Source organism: Aegilops tauschii, chromosome 2, assembly GCF_002575655.3.
Source record: "Aegilops tauschii subsp. strangulata cultivar AL8/78 chromosome 2, Aet v6.0, whole genome shotgun sequence".
In the NCBI taxonomy this organism is placed as follows: domain Eukaryota; kingdom Viridiplantae; phylum Streptophyta; class Magnoliopsida; order Poales; family Poaceae; genus Aegilops; species Aegilops tauschii.
Genome location: NC_053036.3, coordinates 412047053 through 412064387, shown reverse-complemented (window position 1 = coordinate 412064387; position 17335 = coordinate 412047053). Strand labels below are relative to the sequence as shown.

Genomic DNA, 17335 nt, shown 5'->3' with positions numbered 1-17335 from the left:
TGCCCAAGTTGTGCCATCTGCGGCTATATGTTTTTGCTGTCAATAGCTCTTATCCTCAGAGACTCTGTTTCTTCAGTTCACAAACTTTAGAAATTTCACGAATGCCAAGCCAAAAGCATCCATTGTCTCACCCATATCTTGCTGAACCTGAACAAGTACTTCAACCCGCTGTGATGCACTACTGAGCCGCTGCTCCCAATCCTGCATCTTCTGCTACTCCAGAATAGGGACAATTGACATAAGGCCATGATGGCCGGGCCAACAGGAGCTACAGCCTCCGTCGGCCAACGGGCGGCGAGGAGAGGCCTCGAGCGACGGAGGCGGGACAGCCAGCCTCGAAGCACGGATGGCAGAGGTGCGCGAGAGGCGCGATGAAACAACGCGGGGCCAGGCCTGAAGCTGTGGCGACTTGCAGTGGATGTGAATCCATAGCTGCTTGGACCGAGTGAAAAAATGAGCCGCCGTCGTTCGGCAGAAGCGGCTCCCGGAGGTGGCTCAAGGCGGAGGCGGAGACCAGCGCAGGCTACTCACATCGACGGGGTGAGTCGGCTCGGTAGGGGCTGCGAATTGCACGGACGGGGCGCGCAGTGGTATGAGCCAGCAGAGCGCGCAGGCGAGGTGGGCTCGTGGCAAGGCGGAAACAAGGTCAACCCTGGCGACATCGGCGACTCAGGCGAATGGCGGTTCAGCGGCGATCCGTCAACAATGCGGAGGTGAGGGCAGCGCAGCCGGGTCGTAGGAGGCTGGTGCATGCGGCCGCGGGCGGACGCGACCAGGCAGGGCTGTGGAGGCGGCGGCTCGAGGCCGTGGGGATGGCGCGAGGTAGGGCCGGCCCGGGGCGGCTTGAAAACAGATGCAGCCGAAGGGCGCTGACGAGGCAAACAGCCGCAACGGAGAACCGGCAATGTGAAGATCCAAATGGAGGGGCTCGGTGACTCACCGGAGAGGCCGCACTGGAAGGCGCAAGAGACGGGGCGGCTCAGGGCCGGCCCTAACAGAAGCAGTAGAGGCCATTGGAGGCAAACGGCAGCAGAAGCAGCTTGCTGGCACAGGCGAGACGAGGTGGAGCGCGTGCGGCGAGTCCGACGGAGGCAAAGCGCAGTCAATATTTGTCAGTTCTAGAGCAATTCCTTTTTTCACGGAGTATGGGCCGACTGATTTGCCCTTGTATGCATGTACTTCTTCCGGTTTCAGATTCCCCTTAGCTGCCCTTTCCTTTTTCTTTTTTATTGATCAACCGGGAGGAACCTTAGCTGGACACACATCTACCAGATTAAGTAGAACCAGGAACGGCCGGCGGATTTGCAACAGAGGCGGAGCGAAGTCAGCCGCAGGTTGTGGTTGGTTTGGACGGATCCACATCCGCGTCCCCTTTTTTTTAACGGGCTGAGCAACTTTTTACTAGTGCCTTCACACATCACCGAGGATAATGGAGTAGTAGTTGATGGGTTGATTTTGGTCTTCACGAGCAAAGCAGCAGCGGCAGATTTGATGTTTGCCTCGGGACTTGATTCCCTCGTGAGCGGCAGCCACTATTGACGCTACAACAACTCGGTAGAACAACAAGGACTAGCGCGACTGCGGCAACTCGGCGGAATCTTTGGTCGGACGGATCGCTTGAACTCCAGTTGGCCTCGGAGTAGTAACATGGCAGATAAATCACCTCGTGCAGAAGATCTCGTCTCGGACTCGGCGGATTGAGATGACACGATGGCGACGCATACAGCCCGACTCTTTTTCATCCAGAAATTTGCGAGCTCCTCGATCCCTAGGAGAGATCCCTCCAAGAACTCAACACCATCGTGCGCAGGCCCCATGGTGGGCGCCAACTGTCGTGGAATTGTCACGGCAGATGTCCTAGTGTAAGGACTTAGTCGTGAGGCCAACGCATCTATGCGGTAGCTTGAGAGGGGTTGGCCGGAATCGAGAGACGCAACACAAGACAAGGATTTAGACAGCTTCGGGCCCCGGGAAACATCATCCGGTAATAGCCCTACATGCTGTTTGTGGCTAGGTCTCATTATGCTCATGCGAGAGTCGCCGGTAAGCCGGCTCTTTGTGTCTAGCCCTAGAGATTGTTTCTTGTTGCTTGTCCCTTCTTTGGGGAGCCCTGCCCCTCCTTATATATGTTGAAGGGGCGGGTTACATGACTAGTCCTAGTAGGATTAGGATTGCTCTATTACAATTGGAGTCCTAGCCTTGCTTCCTTGGTAGGAGAATATTCCTTATGCTTTCCTCATAAACCGGCCCACCATAACATGAGCCGGCCTTCTGGGCCTTGGGCCTAGTCTTCTGTCGGACCTGCCGTGAAGGCCATCCGTGAGTCGCTAGGCTCGTGAATCGCCACTCCGGCGGGTTACTAATGAAACCGCCAAGCCCGGCCAGGTCATACTTCCGGCCGGGTCATACCGCGGGGTATATCCCCGACAAATGGTTCTTCTCTTCTCTTCGGAGAAACGTCGTAGGGGTTGATGGACAGGCTTGGCGTCCTTGCAGACGTGGAGTTTGTGCTCAGCGTACTTCCTCGGGATACCCGACATGTCCTTTGGGGTCCATGCAAAAATATCCCGATTCTCACGGAGGAAGTCGACGAGCTCGCCTTCCTATTTGCTGTCGAGGCGGGTGCCCACGACAACGTACTTGCTGCAGCTGGGGTCTTCTTGGTTCAGCTTCACTTTCTTGGTCTCCTTGGAGGGCTTGAACGAGGCCTCGCCGGCCGGCTCCTCAGCCGGAACCGGTGTGGCCGACGTCTCGTTGGCCAGGGCGATGATCCGGTCGAGCTAGCGCCGCTCCTCGGCGATGACCAGCGACTCGGCCAGTTTGGCGCCGTCTCGTGCGCACTCCAGGGACTTGCGGTAGTCGCCGGTGATGGTGATGAGGCCCTTCGGACCCGGCAGCTTCATCTTCAGGTAGGCGTAGTGGGGGACCGCCATGAATTTGGCGAGCGCGGGCCGGCCCAGCAGCGCGTGGTATGCGCTGGACAGGTCCACCACCTCGAACCAGAGCGGCTCGCGTTGGAAGTGGTTGCTGTCGCCGAACAGGACGTCGAGCCGGACGCAACCGATCGGAGAGCAGGAGAGGCCGGGAACGATGCCGTGAAAGATCGTCCGGGTCGACTCCAGATCCTTGTCCTCGAGGCCGAGCTTGGTCATGGTGTCGCGGTAGAGGATTTTGATGCTGCTGCTGCCGCCGATGAGGACCCGGGAGAACTTGCACGTGCGCCGGGGCGCAACGACGATGCGGTTGAGGACGAGGGCATAGCCACCCGGGTTCAGCATGACAGCCGGGTGGTCTTCCCGGGTCCACGCGACTGGGCACTCCGACCAGTGCATGTACTTCGGCTTGGCCGGGGCGACGGTGTTTGATACGTCTCCAACGTATCTATAATTTTTGACTGCTCCATGCTATATTATCTTCTGTTTTGGACATTATTGGGCTTTATTATTCACTTTTATATTATTTTTGGGACTAACCTATTAACCGGAGGCCCAACCCAGAATTGTTGTTTTTTTGCCTATTTCAGAGTTTCGAAGAAAAAGAATATCAAACGGAGTCCAAACGGAATGAAACCTTCGGGAACATGATTTTCCGAATGAACATGATCCAGAGGACTTGGACCCTATGTCAAGAAAGCTACCAGGAAGCCACGAGGTAGGGGGTGCGCCTACCCCCCCAGGCGCGCCCTCCACCCTCGTGGGCCCCACGTTGCTCCACCGACGTACTCCTTCCTCCTATATATACCTACGTACCCCCAAACGATTAGATACGGAGCCAAAAACCTAATTCCACCGCCGCAACCTTATGTACCCACGAGATCCCATCTTGGGGCCTGTTCCAGAGCTCCGCCGGAGGGGGCATCGATCACGGAGGGCTTCTACATCAACACCATAGCCTCTCCGATGAAGTGTGAGTAGTTTACCTCAGACCTTCGGGTCCATAGTTATTAGCTAGATGGCTTCCTCTCTCTTTTTGGATCTCATTACAATGTTCTCCCCCTCTCTCGTGGATATCTATTCGATGTAATCTTCTTTTGCGGTGTGTTTGTTGAGACCGATGAATTGTGGGTTTATGATCAAGTTTATCTATGAACAATATTTGAATCTTCTGAATTCTTTTCTGTATGATTGGTTATCTATGCAAGTCTCTTCGAATTATCAGTTTGGTTTGGCCTACTAGATTGATCTTTCTTGCAATGGGAGAAGTGCTTAACTTTGGGTTCAATCTTGCGGTGTCGTTTCCCAGTGACAGTAGGGGCAGCAAGGCACGTATTGTATTGTTGCCATCGAGGATAACAAGATGCGGTTTTTATCATATTGCATGAATTTATCCCTCTACATCATGTCATCTTGCTTAAAGCGTTACTCTGTTCTTATGAACTTAATACTCTAGATGCATGCTGGATAGCGGTCGATGTGTGGAGTAATAGTAGTAGATGCAGGCAGGAGTCGGTCTACTTGTCTCGGACATGATGCCTATATACATGATCATACCTAGATATTCTCATAACTATGCTCAATTCTGTCAATTGCTCAATAGTAATTTGTTCACCCACCGTAAAATACTTATGCTCTTGAGAGAAGCCACTAGTGAAACCTATGGCCCCCGGGTCTATTTTCCATCATATTAATCTTTCAACACTTAGTTATTTCCGTTGCTTTTATTTTACTTTGCATCTTTATCATAAAAATACCAAAAATATTATCTTATCATATCTATCAGATCTCACTCTCGTAAGTGACCGTGTAGGGATTGACAACCACTTATCGCGTTGGTTGCGAGGATTTATTTGTTTTGTAGGTGCGAGGGACTCGCGCGTAGCCTCCTACAGGATTGATACCTTGATTCTCAAAAACTGAGGGAAATACTTACGCTACTTTGCTGCATCACCCTTTCCTCTTCAAGGGAAAACCAACGCAGTGCTCAAGAGGTAGCAAGAAGGATTTCTGGCGCCGTTGCCAGGGAGGCTTACGCAAGGTCAAGTCAAGATTTGGACTCCCGACAACGAGCCATTTCTGGCGCCGTTGCCGGGGAGGTCTACGCAAAAGTCAATATACCAAGTACCCATCACAAACCCTTATCTCCCGCACATTATTTTCCATTTGCCTCTCGTTTTCCTCTCCCCCACTTCACCCTTGCCGTTTTATTCGCCCTCTTTTTCGTTCGCCTCTTTTTCTTTTGCTTGCCTTGTTGTCATGGCTAGTCCTTTATCTTCTCCGTTGTCTCCCGAAAATGAAGTTCTCAATTTTAAACAAAGGGAGGGAGAAAATTTAAAAGACGCTTGGTATAGAATTTCCAATGCTCAAAATAGATCTACCAGGAAGTAATCTACTTCCGTTCTTCTCTGCAATTTTTATGTAGGCGCTAATCCTTGGTATAGATATATTCTTGACACCATTACCGGAGGGAACTTCTTGGGTAGCCATACTTTTGACTCTTATAATGCTATGATAGATTTGTTTGGCTCACCACCTCTTTTGGTTAATGGAACTTTGTTAACTTTGGAGCATGTAATGCAAAGACTTGAAATTATTGAAAATAAAGTTGCTACCGTAGAGTTAATTGAAAATCTGGATAAAAAGATCCACAACCAAATTACCCAATATGGATCTAAAGTAGGAGTCACTTTGAAAAATATTAAGGAGAAGGAACCCATAGTTAATGAAAGAATAAATCGAGATTCCACTAGAATCGATAACCTTGAGGGTATCATTACCAACTTGGGAACCGCTTTTTCTTCCGTAAAGAATACTCCAAGTCCTCCAACTAAAATTGCCAAGCTTATGTATGTTCCTAAAAGTAAGGATAAATCCTCTAGTAAGGAAACTGCGGATCTCAAATCTATAAGTATTCATCCGAATCTTTTTGCTATCATTAAGGAACCATTTGCTACAAATGAATTTTTTGATCCTGTGCCTAAAAGTTTGATAATTAATAAAAAGAAATAAACTCTGAAGGATGATAGATGTCTTATTGAAGAATTGCCCACCAAAGATGGCAATACCTAGATCTATCCTTGCTTTTATGCCTAGCTAGGGGCATTAAACGATAGAGTTTGTTGGGAGGCAACCCAATTTTATTTTTAGTTTTTAGCATTTTGCTTATGTTTAGGAATAAATTTTTGTTCTAGCCTCTGGTTAGATGTGTTTTTTGTGAACCGAAAGTTTCTGGAATTTTTTGCAACATGTACGTGCTACCTCTTGAGCATGCGTTGGTTTTCCCTTAAAGAGGAAAGGGTGATGCAACAAAGTAGCATAAGTATTTCCCTCAGTTTTTGAGAACCAAGGTATCAATCCAGTAGGAGGTTACACGCAAGTCGCCTTGTACCTGCACAAAAAAATAAGAACCTTGCAACCAATGCGATAAAGTGGTTGTCAATTCCTTCACGGCCACTTGCAAAAGTGAGATCTGATAAAGATAATAAGATAAATATTTTTGGTATTTTTGTTGTATAGATTGGAAAGTAAAGATTGCAAAATAAACAGCGGCAGAAATAGCAAATTGATAGGAAAATAATATGATGGAAGATAGACCCGGGGGCCATAGGTTTCACTAGTGGCTTCTCTCAAGATAGCATAATTTACAGTGGGTGAACAAATTACTGTCGAGCAATTGATAGAAAAGCGCCTAGTTATGAGAATATCTAGGCATGATCATGTATATAGGCATCACGTCCGCGACAAGTAGACCGAAACGATTCTGCATCTACTACTATTACTCCACACATCGACCGCTATCCAGCATGCATCTAGAGTATTAAGTTCATAAGAACAGAGTAACGCATTAGGCAAGATGACATGATGTAGAGGGATAAACTCAAGCAATATGATATAAACACCATCTTTTTATCCTCGATGGCAATAATACAATACGTGCCTTGTTGCCCCTGCTGTCACTGGGAAAGGACACCGCAAGATAGAACACAAAGCTAAGCACTTCTCCCATTGCAAGAAAGATCAATCTAGTAGGCCAAACCAAATTCATAATTCGAAGAGACTTGCAAAGATATCAAATCATGCATAAAAGAATTCAGAGAAGAATCAAATATTGTTCATAGATAATCTTGATCATAAACCGACAATTCAACGGATCTCGACAAACACACCGCAAAAATAATTACATCGAATAGATCTCCAAGAGAATCGAGGAGAACTTTGTATTGAGATCCAAAGAGAGATAAGAAGCCATCTAGCTAATAACTATGGACCCGAAGGCCTGTGGTAAACTACTCACGCATCATCGGAGAGGCCATGGTGTTGATGTAGAAGCCCTCCATGATCGATTCCCCCTCCGGTGGAGCGCCGGAAAAGGCCCCAAGATGGGATCTCATGGGTACAGAAGGTTGCGGCGGTGGAAATAGGGTTTCGTGGTGCTCTCGGATGTTTTCAGGGTATATGAGTATATATAGGCGAAGGAAGTAGGTCGGTGGAGCCACGAGGGGCCCACGAGGGTGGGGGCCGTGCCTACCCCCTGGGCGCGCCTCCCTACCTCGTGGCCGCCTCGTTGCTTCCTTGACGTCCACTCCAAATCTCCTGGATTGCGTTTGTTCCGAAAACGATCCTCGCGGAGGTTTCATTCCGTTTGGATTCCGTTTGATATTCCTTTTCTGCGAAACACTGAAATAGGCAAAAAAACAGCAATTTGCACTGGGCCTTCGATTAATAGGTTAGTCCCAAAAATAATATAAAAGTGCATAATAAAGCCCATTAAACATCTAAAATAGATAATATAATAGCATGGAACAATCAAAAATTATAGATACGGTGGAGACGTATCAAGCATCCCCAAGCTTAATTCCTGCTCGTCCTCGAGTAGGTAAATGATAAAAACAGAATTTTTGATGTGGAATGCTACCTAGCATAATTTTCAATGTAATTTTCTTTATTGTGGCATGAATGTTCAGATCCAAAAGATTCAATATAAAAGTTCAATATTGACATAAGAATAGTAATACTTCAAGCATACTAGCCAAGCAATTATGTCTTATCAAAATAACATAGCCAAAGAAAGCTCATCCCTACAAAATCATATAGTTTGGCCATGCTTCAATTTTGTCATACAAAATTCTCCCATTATGCATAACCCCGACGACAAGCCGAGAAATTGGTTCATACTTTTTAACGCGCTTCAACCTTTTCAACCCTTACGCAATACATGAGCGCAAGCCATGGATATAGCACTTTATTTGGAATAGCATACGATGATAGGGGTTATGAGAGAAGACAAAAAAATAAGAAAGTCTCACATTGACGCGGCTAATCAACGGGCTATGGAGATGCCCATCAATTGATGTCAATGCGAGGAGTAGGGATTGCCATGCAACGGATGCACTAGAGCTATAAGTGTATGAAATCTCAGACTGAAAACTAAGTGGGTGTGCATCCAACTTGCTTGCTCACGAAGACCTAGGGCATTTGAGGAAGACCATCGTTGGAATATACAAGCCAAGTTCTATAATGAAAAATTCCCACTAGTATATGAAAGTGACAAAACAAGAGATTCTCTATCATGAAGATCATGGTGCTATTTTGAAGCACAAGCGTGGAAAAAGGACAGTAGCATTGCCCCTTCTCTCTTTCTCTCTCATTTTTTGGGCTTCTTTGGCCTCCTTTTTTTATTTTCTTTCATCACATGGGACAATGCTCTAATGATGATCATCACACTTTTATGCACTCATAACTCAATGTTACAACTCGATACTAGAACAAAAATATGACTCTATGTGAATGCCTCCGGCGGTGTACCGGGATATGCAATGAATCAAGAGTAACATGTATGCAAAAATTATGAAAGTGGCTTTGCCACAAATACGATGTCAACTACATGATCATGCAAAGCAATATGACAATGATGGAGCGTGCCATAATAAACGGAACGGTGGAAAGTTGCATGGCAATATATCTCGGAATGGCTATGGAAATGCCATAATAGGTAGGTATGGTGGCTGTTTTGAGGAAGATATAAGGATGCTTATGTGTGATAGAGCGTATCGTATCACGGGGTTTGGATGCACGGCTAAGTTTGCACCAACTCTCAAGGTGAGAAAGGGCAATGCACGATATCGTAGAGGCTAGCAAATTGCGGAAAGGTAAGAGTGCGTATGATCCATGGACTCACCTTAGTCATAAAGAACTCATATACTTATTGCAAAAGTTTATTAGCCCTCGAAGCAAAGTACTACTACGCATGCCCCTAGAGGGATAGATTGGTAGGAAAATACCATCGCTCGTCCCCGACCGCCACTCATAAGGAAAGCACTCAAAGAACACCCCATGCTTCAAATTTGTCACACAACGTTTACCATACGTGCATGCTACGGGACTTGCCAACTTAACACAAGTATTTCTCAATTTCACAATTACCCAACTAGCGTGACTCTAACATTACCACCTTTATATCTCAAAACTATTATCAAGTATCAAATTTATCATAGTTTTTAATGCACTCTATATGAAAGTTTTTATCATACCCATCTTGAATGCCTATCATATTAGGACTAATTTTATAGCCAAAGAAAACTACCATGCTGTTCTAAAAGACTATCAAAATAATATAAGTGAAGTATGAGAGATCAAGAATTTCTATAAAATAAAACCACCACCGTGCTCTAAAAGATATAAGTGAAGCACTAGAGCAAAATTATCTAGCTCAAAAGATATAAGTGAAGCACATAGAGTATTCTAATAAACTCCGATTCATGTGTGTCTCTCCCAAAAGGTGTGTACATCAAGGATGATTGTGTTAAACTAAAAAGCAAAGACTCAAATCATACAAGATGCTTCAAGAAAAACACATATCATGTGGTGAATAAAAATATAGCCTCAAGTAAAGTTACCGATAGACGAAGACGAAAGAGGGGATGCCTTCCGGGGCATCCCCAAGCTTAGGCTTTTGGTTGTCCTTGAATTTTTACCTTGGGGTGACTTGGGAATCCCCAAGCTTAGGCTCTTGCCACTCCTTATTCCGAAATCCATCAAATCTTTACCCCAAACTTGAAAACTTCACAACACAAAACTCAACAGAAAATCTCATGAGCTCCGTTAGTATAAGAAAACAAATCACCACTTTAAGGTACTGTAATGAAATCATTATTTATTGGTGTTAAACCTACTGTATTCCAACTTCTCTATGGTTCATACCTCCCGATACTAGCCATAGATTCATCAAAATAAGCAAACAACACACAAAAACAGAATCTGTCAAAAACAGAACAGTCTGTAGCAATATGTATCAAAAGTATACTTATGTAACTCCAAAAATTCTATAATAAATTGTTGGACGTGAGGAATTGGTCTATTAATCATCTGCAAAAATAATCAACCTAAAAGCACTCTCCAGTAAAAAATGGCGGCTAATCTCGTGAGCGCTAAAGTTTCTGTTTTTTACATCAAGATCATAAAGACTTCACCCAAGTCTTCCCAAAGGTTCTACTTGGCACAAACACTAATTGAAACATAAAAATACATATAAACAGAGGCTAGATGAATTATTTATTACTAAACAGGAACAAAAAGCAAGGAACAAAATAAAATTGGGTTGCCTCCCAACAAGCGCTATCGTTTAACGCCCCTAGCTAGGCATTGATAAATTCAATGATGCTCACATGAAAGATAGCAATTGAAACACGAAGAGAGCATCATGTAGCATATGAGAATCACATCTAAGTCTAACATACTTCCTATGCATAGGCATCTTATAGGCAAACAAATTATCAAGGCAAGCAAAAACTAGCATATGCAAGGAAGCGGTAAAAAACAATAGCAATCTCAACATAACGAGAGGTAATTTAGTAACATGAAAATTTCTACAACCATATTTTCCTCTCTCATAATAATTACATGTAGGATCATAAGCAAATTCAACAATATAACTATCACAAAACATATTCTTAACACGATCCACATGTATGCAAAGTTGACACTCTTCCAAAATAGTGGGATTATCATTAACTAAAGTCATGAACTCTCCAAACCCACTTTTAATATTATTGCAAACACTATTATCAATCTCATATTCATCATGGGGCTTAAATAAATTTTCAAGATCATAAGAAGAATCACCCCAATCATGATCATTGCAACCAGTAGTAGACATAGCAAAACTAGCATCCCCAAGCTTAGGGTTTTGCATACTATTAGCACAATTGACATCAAGAGAATTTATAATAAGATTATTGCAATCATGCTTTTCATCGAAGAAACTATCATGTATGGGTGCAATAGCAACAATCTCATGTTTAACATAAGGAACTATAGCAAATTCGTCTTCATCAATATTGGCATCATGGCCACAAGAATAGCAAGCATCATGTTCATCAAGGGGTATTTCAATCAAATCATCGGAATCATAATTATCTGTAGATTCGTACATATCATTATTTTATTTCAAAGCAACAGTCATTCTCTCAATAAATTCCTTAACATAGGCATTATGAGCATAGTTTTCATAGCAATATTTAAGTATGTCGGAATTTTCAGAATTGTAGAGAGTAATATCATACTTTTCAATCAAAGAAGCAACTTCATGAGCACCCTTAAAAACGACAAATCCTTCAATTTGTTCGATATCATAGTAACTATAAACACCCTTTCCATAAGAAGATAAGATTTCATTATCATTAAACTCACATAGGTAGGGAAGGTGTTTTTTAGGGTTCTTAGAGCAACAAGTAAAGTCATAAATTTCACAAAGATTCCAAGCATAGTATAGCAAACTATTTATTTGATCCCATAAGAGCTTCCCCTTTTCAGACAAACGATGACGCACAAAATGAGCATGCTCGTCTAAAGATTTCCCATCAACTAGGCTAGTTGGGGTTTCAGCACGAGCGCATAAGGATCGAAGATAATCCAAGTAGAACACTTTAAGTGGATCCATATCAATAGATTTTAGCAAGCAAAGATGCAAGCAAATAGAAGGAACATGGAAACACAAACAAAGATACATACGGGAAGAAGGCGAAGAAAAGGCAAAGGTGAAGTGGGGGAGAGGAAAACGAGAGGCAAATGGCAAATAATGTAATGCGAGGGATAAGAGTTTGTGATGGGTACTTGGTATGTCTTGACTTGTGCGTAGATCTCCCCGGCAACGGCGCCAGAAATGGCTAGTTGCTGGGAGATCAAATCTTGACTTGACTTGGCGTAAGCCTCCCAGGCAACGGCGCCAGAAATCCTTCTTGCTACCTCTTGAGCATGCGTTGGTTTTCCCTTGAAGAGGAAAGGGTGATGCAGCAAAGTAGCGTAAGTATTTCCCTCAGTTTTGGAGAACTAAGGTATCAATCCAGTAGGAGGTTACACGCAAGTCGCCTTGTACCTGCACAAACAAATAAGAACCTTGCAACCAACGCGATAAAGGGGTTGTCAATTCCTTCACGGCCACTTGCAAAAGTGAGATCTGATAAAGATAATAAGATAAATATTCTGGTATTTTTGTTGTTTCACTAGTGGCTTCTCTCAAGATAGCATAATTTACGATGGGTGGACAAATTACTGTCGAGCAATTGATAGAAAAGCGCATAGTTATGAGAATATCTAGGCATGATCATGTATATAGGCATCACGTCCGCGACAAGTAGACCGAAACGATTCTGCATCTACTACTATTACTCCACACATCGGTTGCTATCCAGCATGCATCTAGAGTATTAAGTTCATCAGAACAAAGTAACGCATTAGGCAAGATGACATGATGTAGAGGGATAAACTCAGGCAATATGATATAAACCCCATCTTTTTATCCTCGATGGCAACAATACAATACGTGCCTTGCTGCCCCTGCTGTCACTGGGAAAGGACACCGCAAGATTGAACCCAAAGCTAAGCACTTCTCCCATTGCAAGAAAGATCAATCTAGTAGGCCAAACCAAACTGATAATTCGAAGAGACTTGCAAAGATAACAAATCATACATAAAAGAATTCAGAGGAGATTCAAATATTGTTCATAGATAATCTTGATCATAAACCCACAATTCATCGGATCTCGACAAACACACCGCAAAAGGAATTACATCGAATAGATCTCCAAGAGAATCGAGGAGAACTTTGTATTGAGATCCAAAGAGGGAGAAGAAGCCATCTAGCTAATAACTATGGACCCGAAGGTCTATGGTAAACTACTCACGCATCATCAGAGATGGCATGGTGTTGATGTAGAAGCCCTCCGTGATCGATTCCCCCTCTGGCGGAGCGCCGGAAAAGGCCCCAAGATGGGATCTCACGGGTATAGAAGGTTGTGGCGGTGGAAATAGGGTTTCGTGGTTCTCTCGGATGTTTTCGGGGTATATGAGTATATATAGGTGAAGGAAGTAGGTCGGTGGAGCCACGAGGGGCCCACAAGGGTGGGGGCGTGCCTACCCCCCTGGGCGCGCCTCCCTACCTCCTGGCCGCCTCGTTGCTTCCTTGATGTCCACTCCAAGTCTCCTGGATTGCGTTTGTTCCAAAAATGATCCGCGCAAAGGTTTCATTCTGTTTGGATTCTGTTTGATATTCCTTTTCTGCGAAACACTGAAATAGGCAAAAAAACAGCAATTTGCACTGGGCCTTCGGTTAATAGGTTAGTCCCAAAAATAAAATAAAAGTGCATAATAAAGCCCATTAAACATCCAAAACAGATAATATAATAGCATGGAACAATCAAAAACTATAGATACGTTGGAGACGTATCAGTAGGCCGTATGCAACCAAACGCCGTGTTCATGTGCCGCTTAGGCCAATGCAGGCAACCAAACAAAGTGCTCTTGCGTATTAGCTAATATAGGGACACTAGATGCAGGCAACAAACAACTTGCAGATGGCGTATTAGGGCCTGTTTTTGCTCAACCAGGCTGGGTTTAGAAGTGTATGCGATACAGGAACTGTTCAAAACAGCAACCAAACACGCCCAAAGCCTACCTACCCACCCCTCCCGCGTCGCTCCCATGAGCCACCCGGGGAAACCCTAGCCACCGTGACACCTCCCTCCCCGATCTTCCCTCCTCCCCACCGCCGCCAAGAAGCGCCGGTGTCGGTGTCGGCGAGGCCTTTCTTCCTCTTCGCTCGTTCGCCAATGGTTGGCATGCGAAGACCGGTCGAGTGGAGGCATTGGGCTCTAGTGTGGCGTACTGGCGCGTGATGCGGCTTGAAGCTACGTCGGTATTTCCCCAAAGAGGAAGGGATGATGTAGCACAGCAATGGTATGTATTTCCCTCAGTGACGAAGCTAAGGTTATCGAACTAGTAGGAGAACCAAGCAACACTACGTAAACAACACCTGCACACAAATAACAAATACTCGCAACCCGACGTGTAAAAGGGGTTGTCAATCCCTTTCGGGTAACGGCGCCAGAAATTGGCAAACGGACGTGAGAGAGTAGTAAATATTGATATATCGAACACCAAATAAAATAAATTGCAGCAAGGTATTTTGTATTTTTGGTTTAATAGATCTGAAAATAAAAGGGCAAATAAAATAGATCGCAAGGCAGATATATTAAAGAAGAGACCTGGGGGCCGTATGTTTCACTAGTGGCTTCTCTCGAGAAAAATAGCAAATGGTGGGCGAACAAATTACTGTTGGGCAATTGATAGAACTTCAAATAATCATGACGATATCCAGGCAATGATCATTATATAGGCATCACGTCCAAGATTAGTAAACCGACTCCTGCATGCATATACTACTATTACTCCACACATCGACCGCTATCCAGCATGCATCTAGTGTATTAAGTTCATGGAGAAACGGAATAATGCAATAAGAACGATGACATGATGTAGACAAGATCTATTTATGTAGAAATAGACCCCCATCGTTTTATCCTTAGTAGCAACGATACATACGCGTCGGTTCCCCTTCTGTCACTGGGAACAAGCACCGTAAGATCGAACCCACTACAAAGCACCTCTTCCCATTGCAAGAAAAATAGATCAAGTTGGCCAAATAAAACCCAAATATCGGAGAAGAAATACGAGGGTATAAGCAATCATGCATATAATAGATCAAAGAAGACTCAAATAACTTTCATGGATAAAAAGATAGATCTGATCATAAACTCAAAGTTCATCTGATCCCAACAAACACACCGCAGAAAGAGTTACATCATATGGATCTCCAAGAGACCATTGTACTGAGAATTAAACGAGAGAGAGGAAGCCATCTAGCTACTAAATACAGACCCGTAGGTCTCCAAAGAATTACTCACGCATCATCGGAGAGGCACCAATGGAAGTGGTGAACCCCTCCGTGATGGTGTCTAGATTGGATCTGGTGGTTCTGGACTCTACGGCGGCTAGAATTGATTTTCGTTGACTCCCCTAGGGTTTCTGGAATATTGTGGTATTTATAGAGCAAAGAGGCGGTCCGGGGGGCACCAGAGGTGGGCACAACCCACTAGGGCGCGCCTGGGCCTCCAGGCGCGCCCTGGTTGGTTGTGCTCCCCTCGGAGCACCCCAGGCACTTCTCCGGCCCACTGGATGTCTTCTGGTCCAAAAAATCCTCAAAAAGTTTCATTGCGTTTGGACTCCGTTTGGTATTGACTTCCTACGATGTAAAAAACATGCAGAAAATAGCAACTGGCACTTGGCACTATGTCAATAGGTTAGTACCAAAAAATGATGTAAAATGACTATAAAATGATTATAAAACATCCAAGAATGATAATATAATAGCATGGAATAATAAAAAATTATAGATACGTTGGAGACGTATCAGCATCCCCAAGCTTAATTCCTACTCGTCCTCGAGTAGGTAAATGATAAAAGGAGAATTTTTTATGTGGAATGCTTCCTAACATGCAATCTCAAAATCTTTTCTTTATAGCATGGACATTTGGACTTTTATACGATTCAAAGCAATAGTCTAGTTTTGACATGATGACTTAAATACTCAAGCATATCAACGAGCAACTATGTTTTTCAAAATATCAACGCTAAATTAAGTTATCCCTAGCCCATCATGCTCAATCATTGGTCCATTCATGAAACACACTCGCATATAGCTACACCCAATACTAAAGTACGATCATAGTGCCTCCTAGCTAGTTGGTGCTTTTTATAAGAGAAGATGGAGACTCAAATTGAAAATAAAAATTGCGTAAAGTAAAAGAAAGACCCTTCGCAGAGGGAAGTAGGGATTTGTAGAGGTGCCAGAGCTCAAAGCAAAAAACTTAGAGATAAAAACTTTTTGGGAGGTGTGCCTTTCCCACCAACGAAAACGGCTTAGAGTTCCCAACACTTTCCATGCTAGATATATCATAGGCGGTTCCCAAATAGAAAATAAAGTTTATTCCTTTTTCCACCATACTTTCACTTTCCATGGCTAACCGTATCCACGGGTGCCCTCCATACCAACACTTTCCAAGGAATTTACTATTTGACAACATAAAGTAAATTCATTTTTCATTCCGGCTGGCCATCCCTAATACCTTTGTCTTACTCTCGTGCAATGAAAAGTGAATAAACACTCATCGTGAGAATAACACATCTATCATGGAAAATATTATCCATCGCTCACCACCTCGCGAGCGGTACGAACACACAATAGAGAAGTTTATTTTGAAAATTAGAGATGGCACATACAAATTGGCTTAGAACGGCAAAAGAATACCGCATATAGGTAGATATAGTGGACTTATGTGGCAAAACCGGTTTAAAGGTTTTTGGACGCACAAGTAGTGATCATACTTAGTGCAAAATGAAGGCTAGTAAAAGATTGAGAAGCGACCAACCAAGAAAATAATAATCTCATAAGCGAGCATTAACATAATTAACACCGTATAATGCACCATATGTAGGATGTAATTTCATTGCATGATTATTGACTTTCGTTCTTGCTTTTGATCATGAAGAAAATGGGCTTCCCCACCAAATGGCTTGATTGGATGCATACCATCTTCTCCTCGGGCATATCCTCTGTTCTGCTCAACGCTGTACCGGGCGGACAATTCCATTGCAAATGCGAAGTGAGGCAAGGTGACCCGCTGTCGCCTCTCCTCTTTGTTCTTGCAGCCGATCTCTTGCAATCTGCTATTAATGAGGCCCTTGACCTTGACCTCATCAAACTCCCCATCCCCCCAAAGGTGATGCCAAAATATCCGATCATACAATACGCAGATGACACGATCATTGTGCTTCCAGCCTGCCTCACTCAAGATGCCAAGATTAAGCAGATCCTGGAAGATTATGCCACCTCTATTGGGATTAAGATCAATTTCCATAAGTCAACCCTCGTGCCCATCAATACTCAATAGGAAACTTGTGACGCCATAGCCACTCTCTTCGGTTGCAACCAAGCTAGCATGCCGTTTACATACCTGGGGCTTCCTCTTGGCACTACTAAACCATCTGTTATTGACATGGCACCT

General features: G+C 44.1%; 1 protein-coding gene across 1 annotated transcript; it reads right to left on the bottom strand.

Annotated features, from left to right (window-relative positions):
- Positions 1-2780: 2780 nt before the first annotated feature.
- Positions 2781-3152, bottom strand: LOC109761240 (uncharacterized). Its single transcript, XM_020320049.1, has one exon. It carries the CDS (start codon positions 3150-3152, stop codon positions 2781-2783), a length of 372 nt encoding a protein of 123 aa, XP_020175638.1.
- Positions 3153-17335: the final 14183 nt, after the last annotated feature.

Bases quoted from the DNA above. Each gene is read 5' to 3' on its own strand.
- LOC109761240 (XM_020320049.1), bottom strand. From the start codon at position 3,152: ATGACCAAGCTCGGCCTCGAGGACAAGGATCTGGAGTCGACCCGGACG.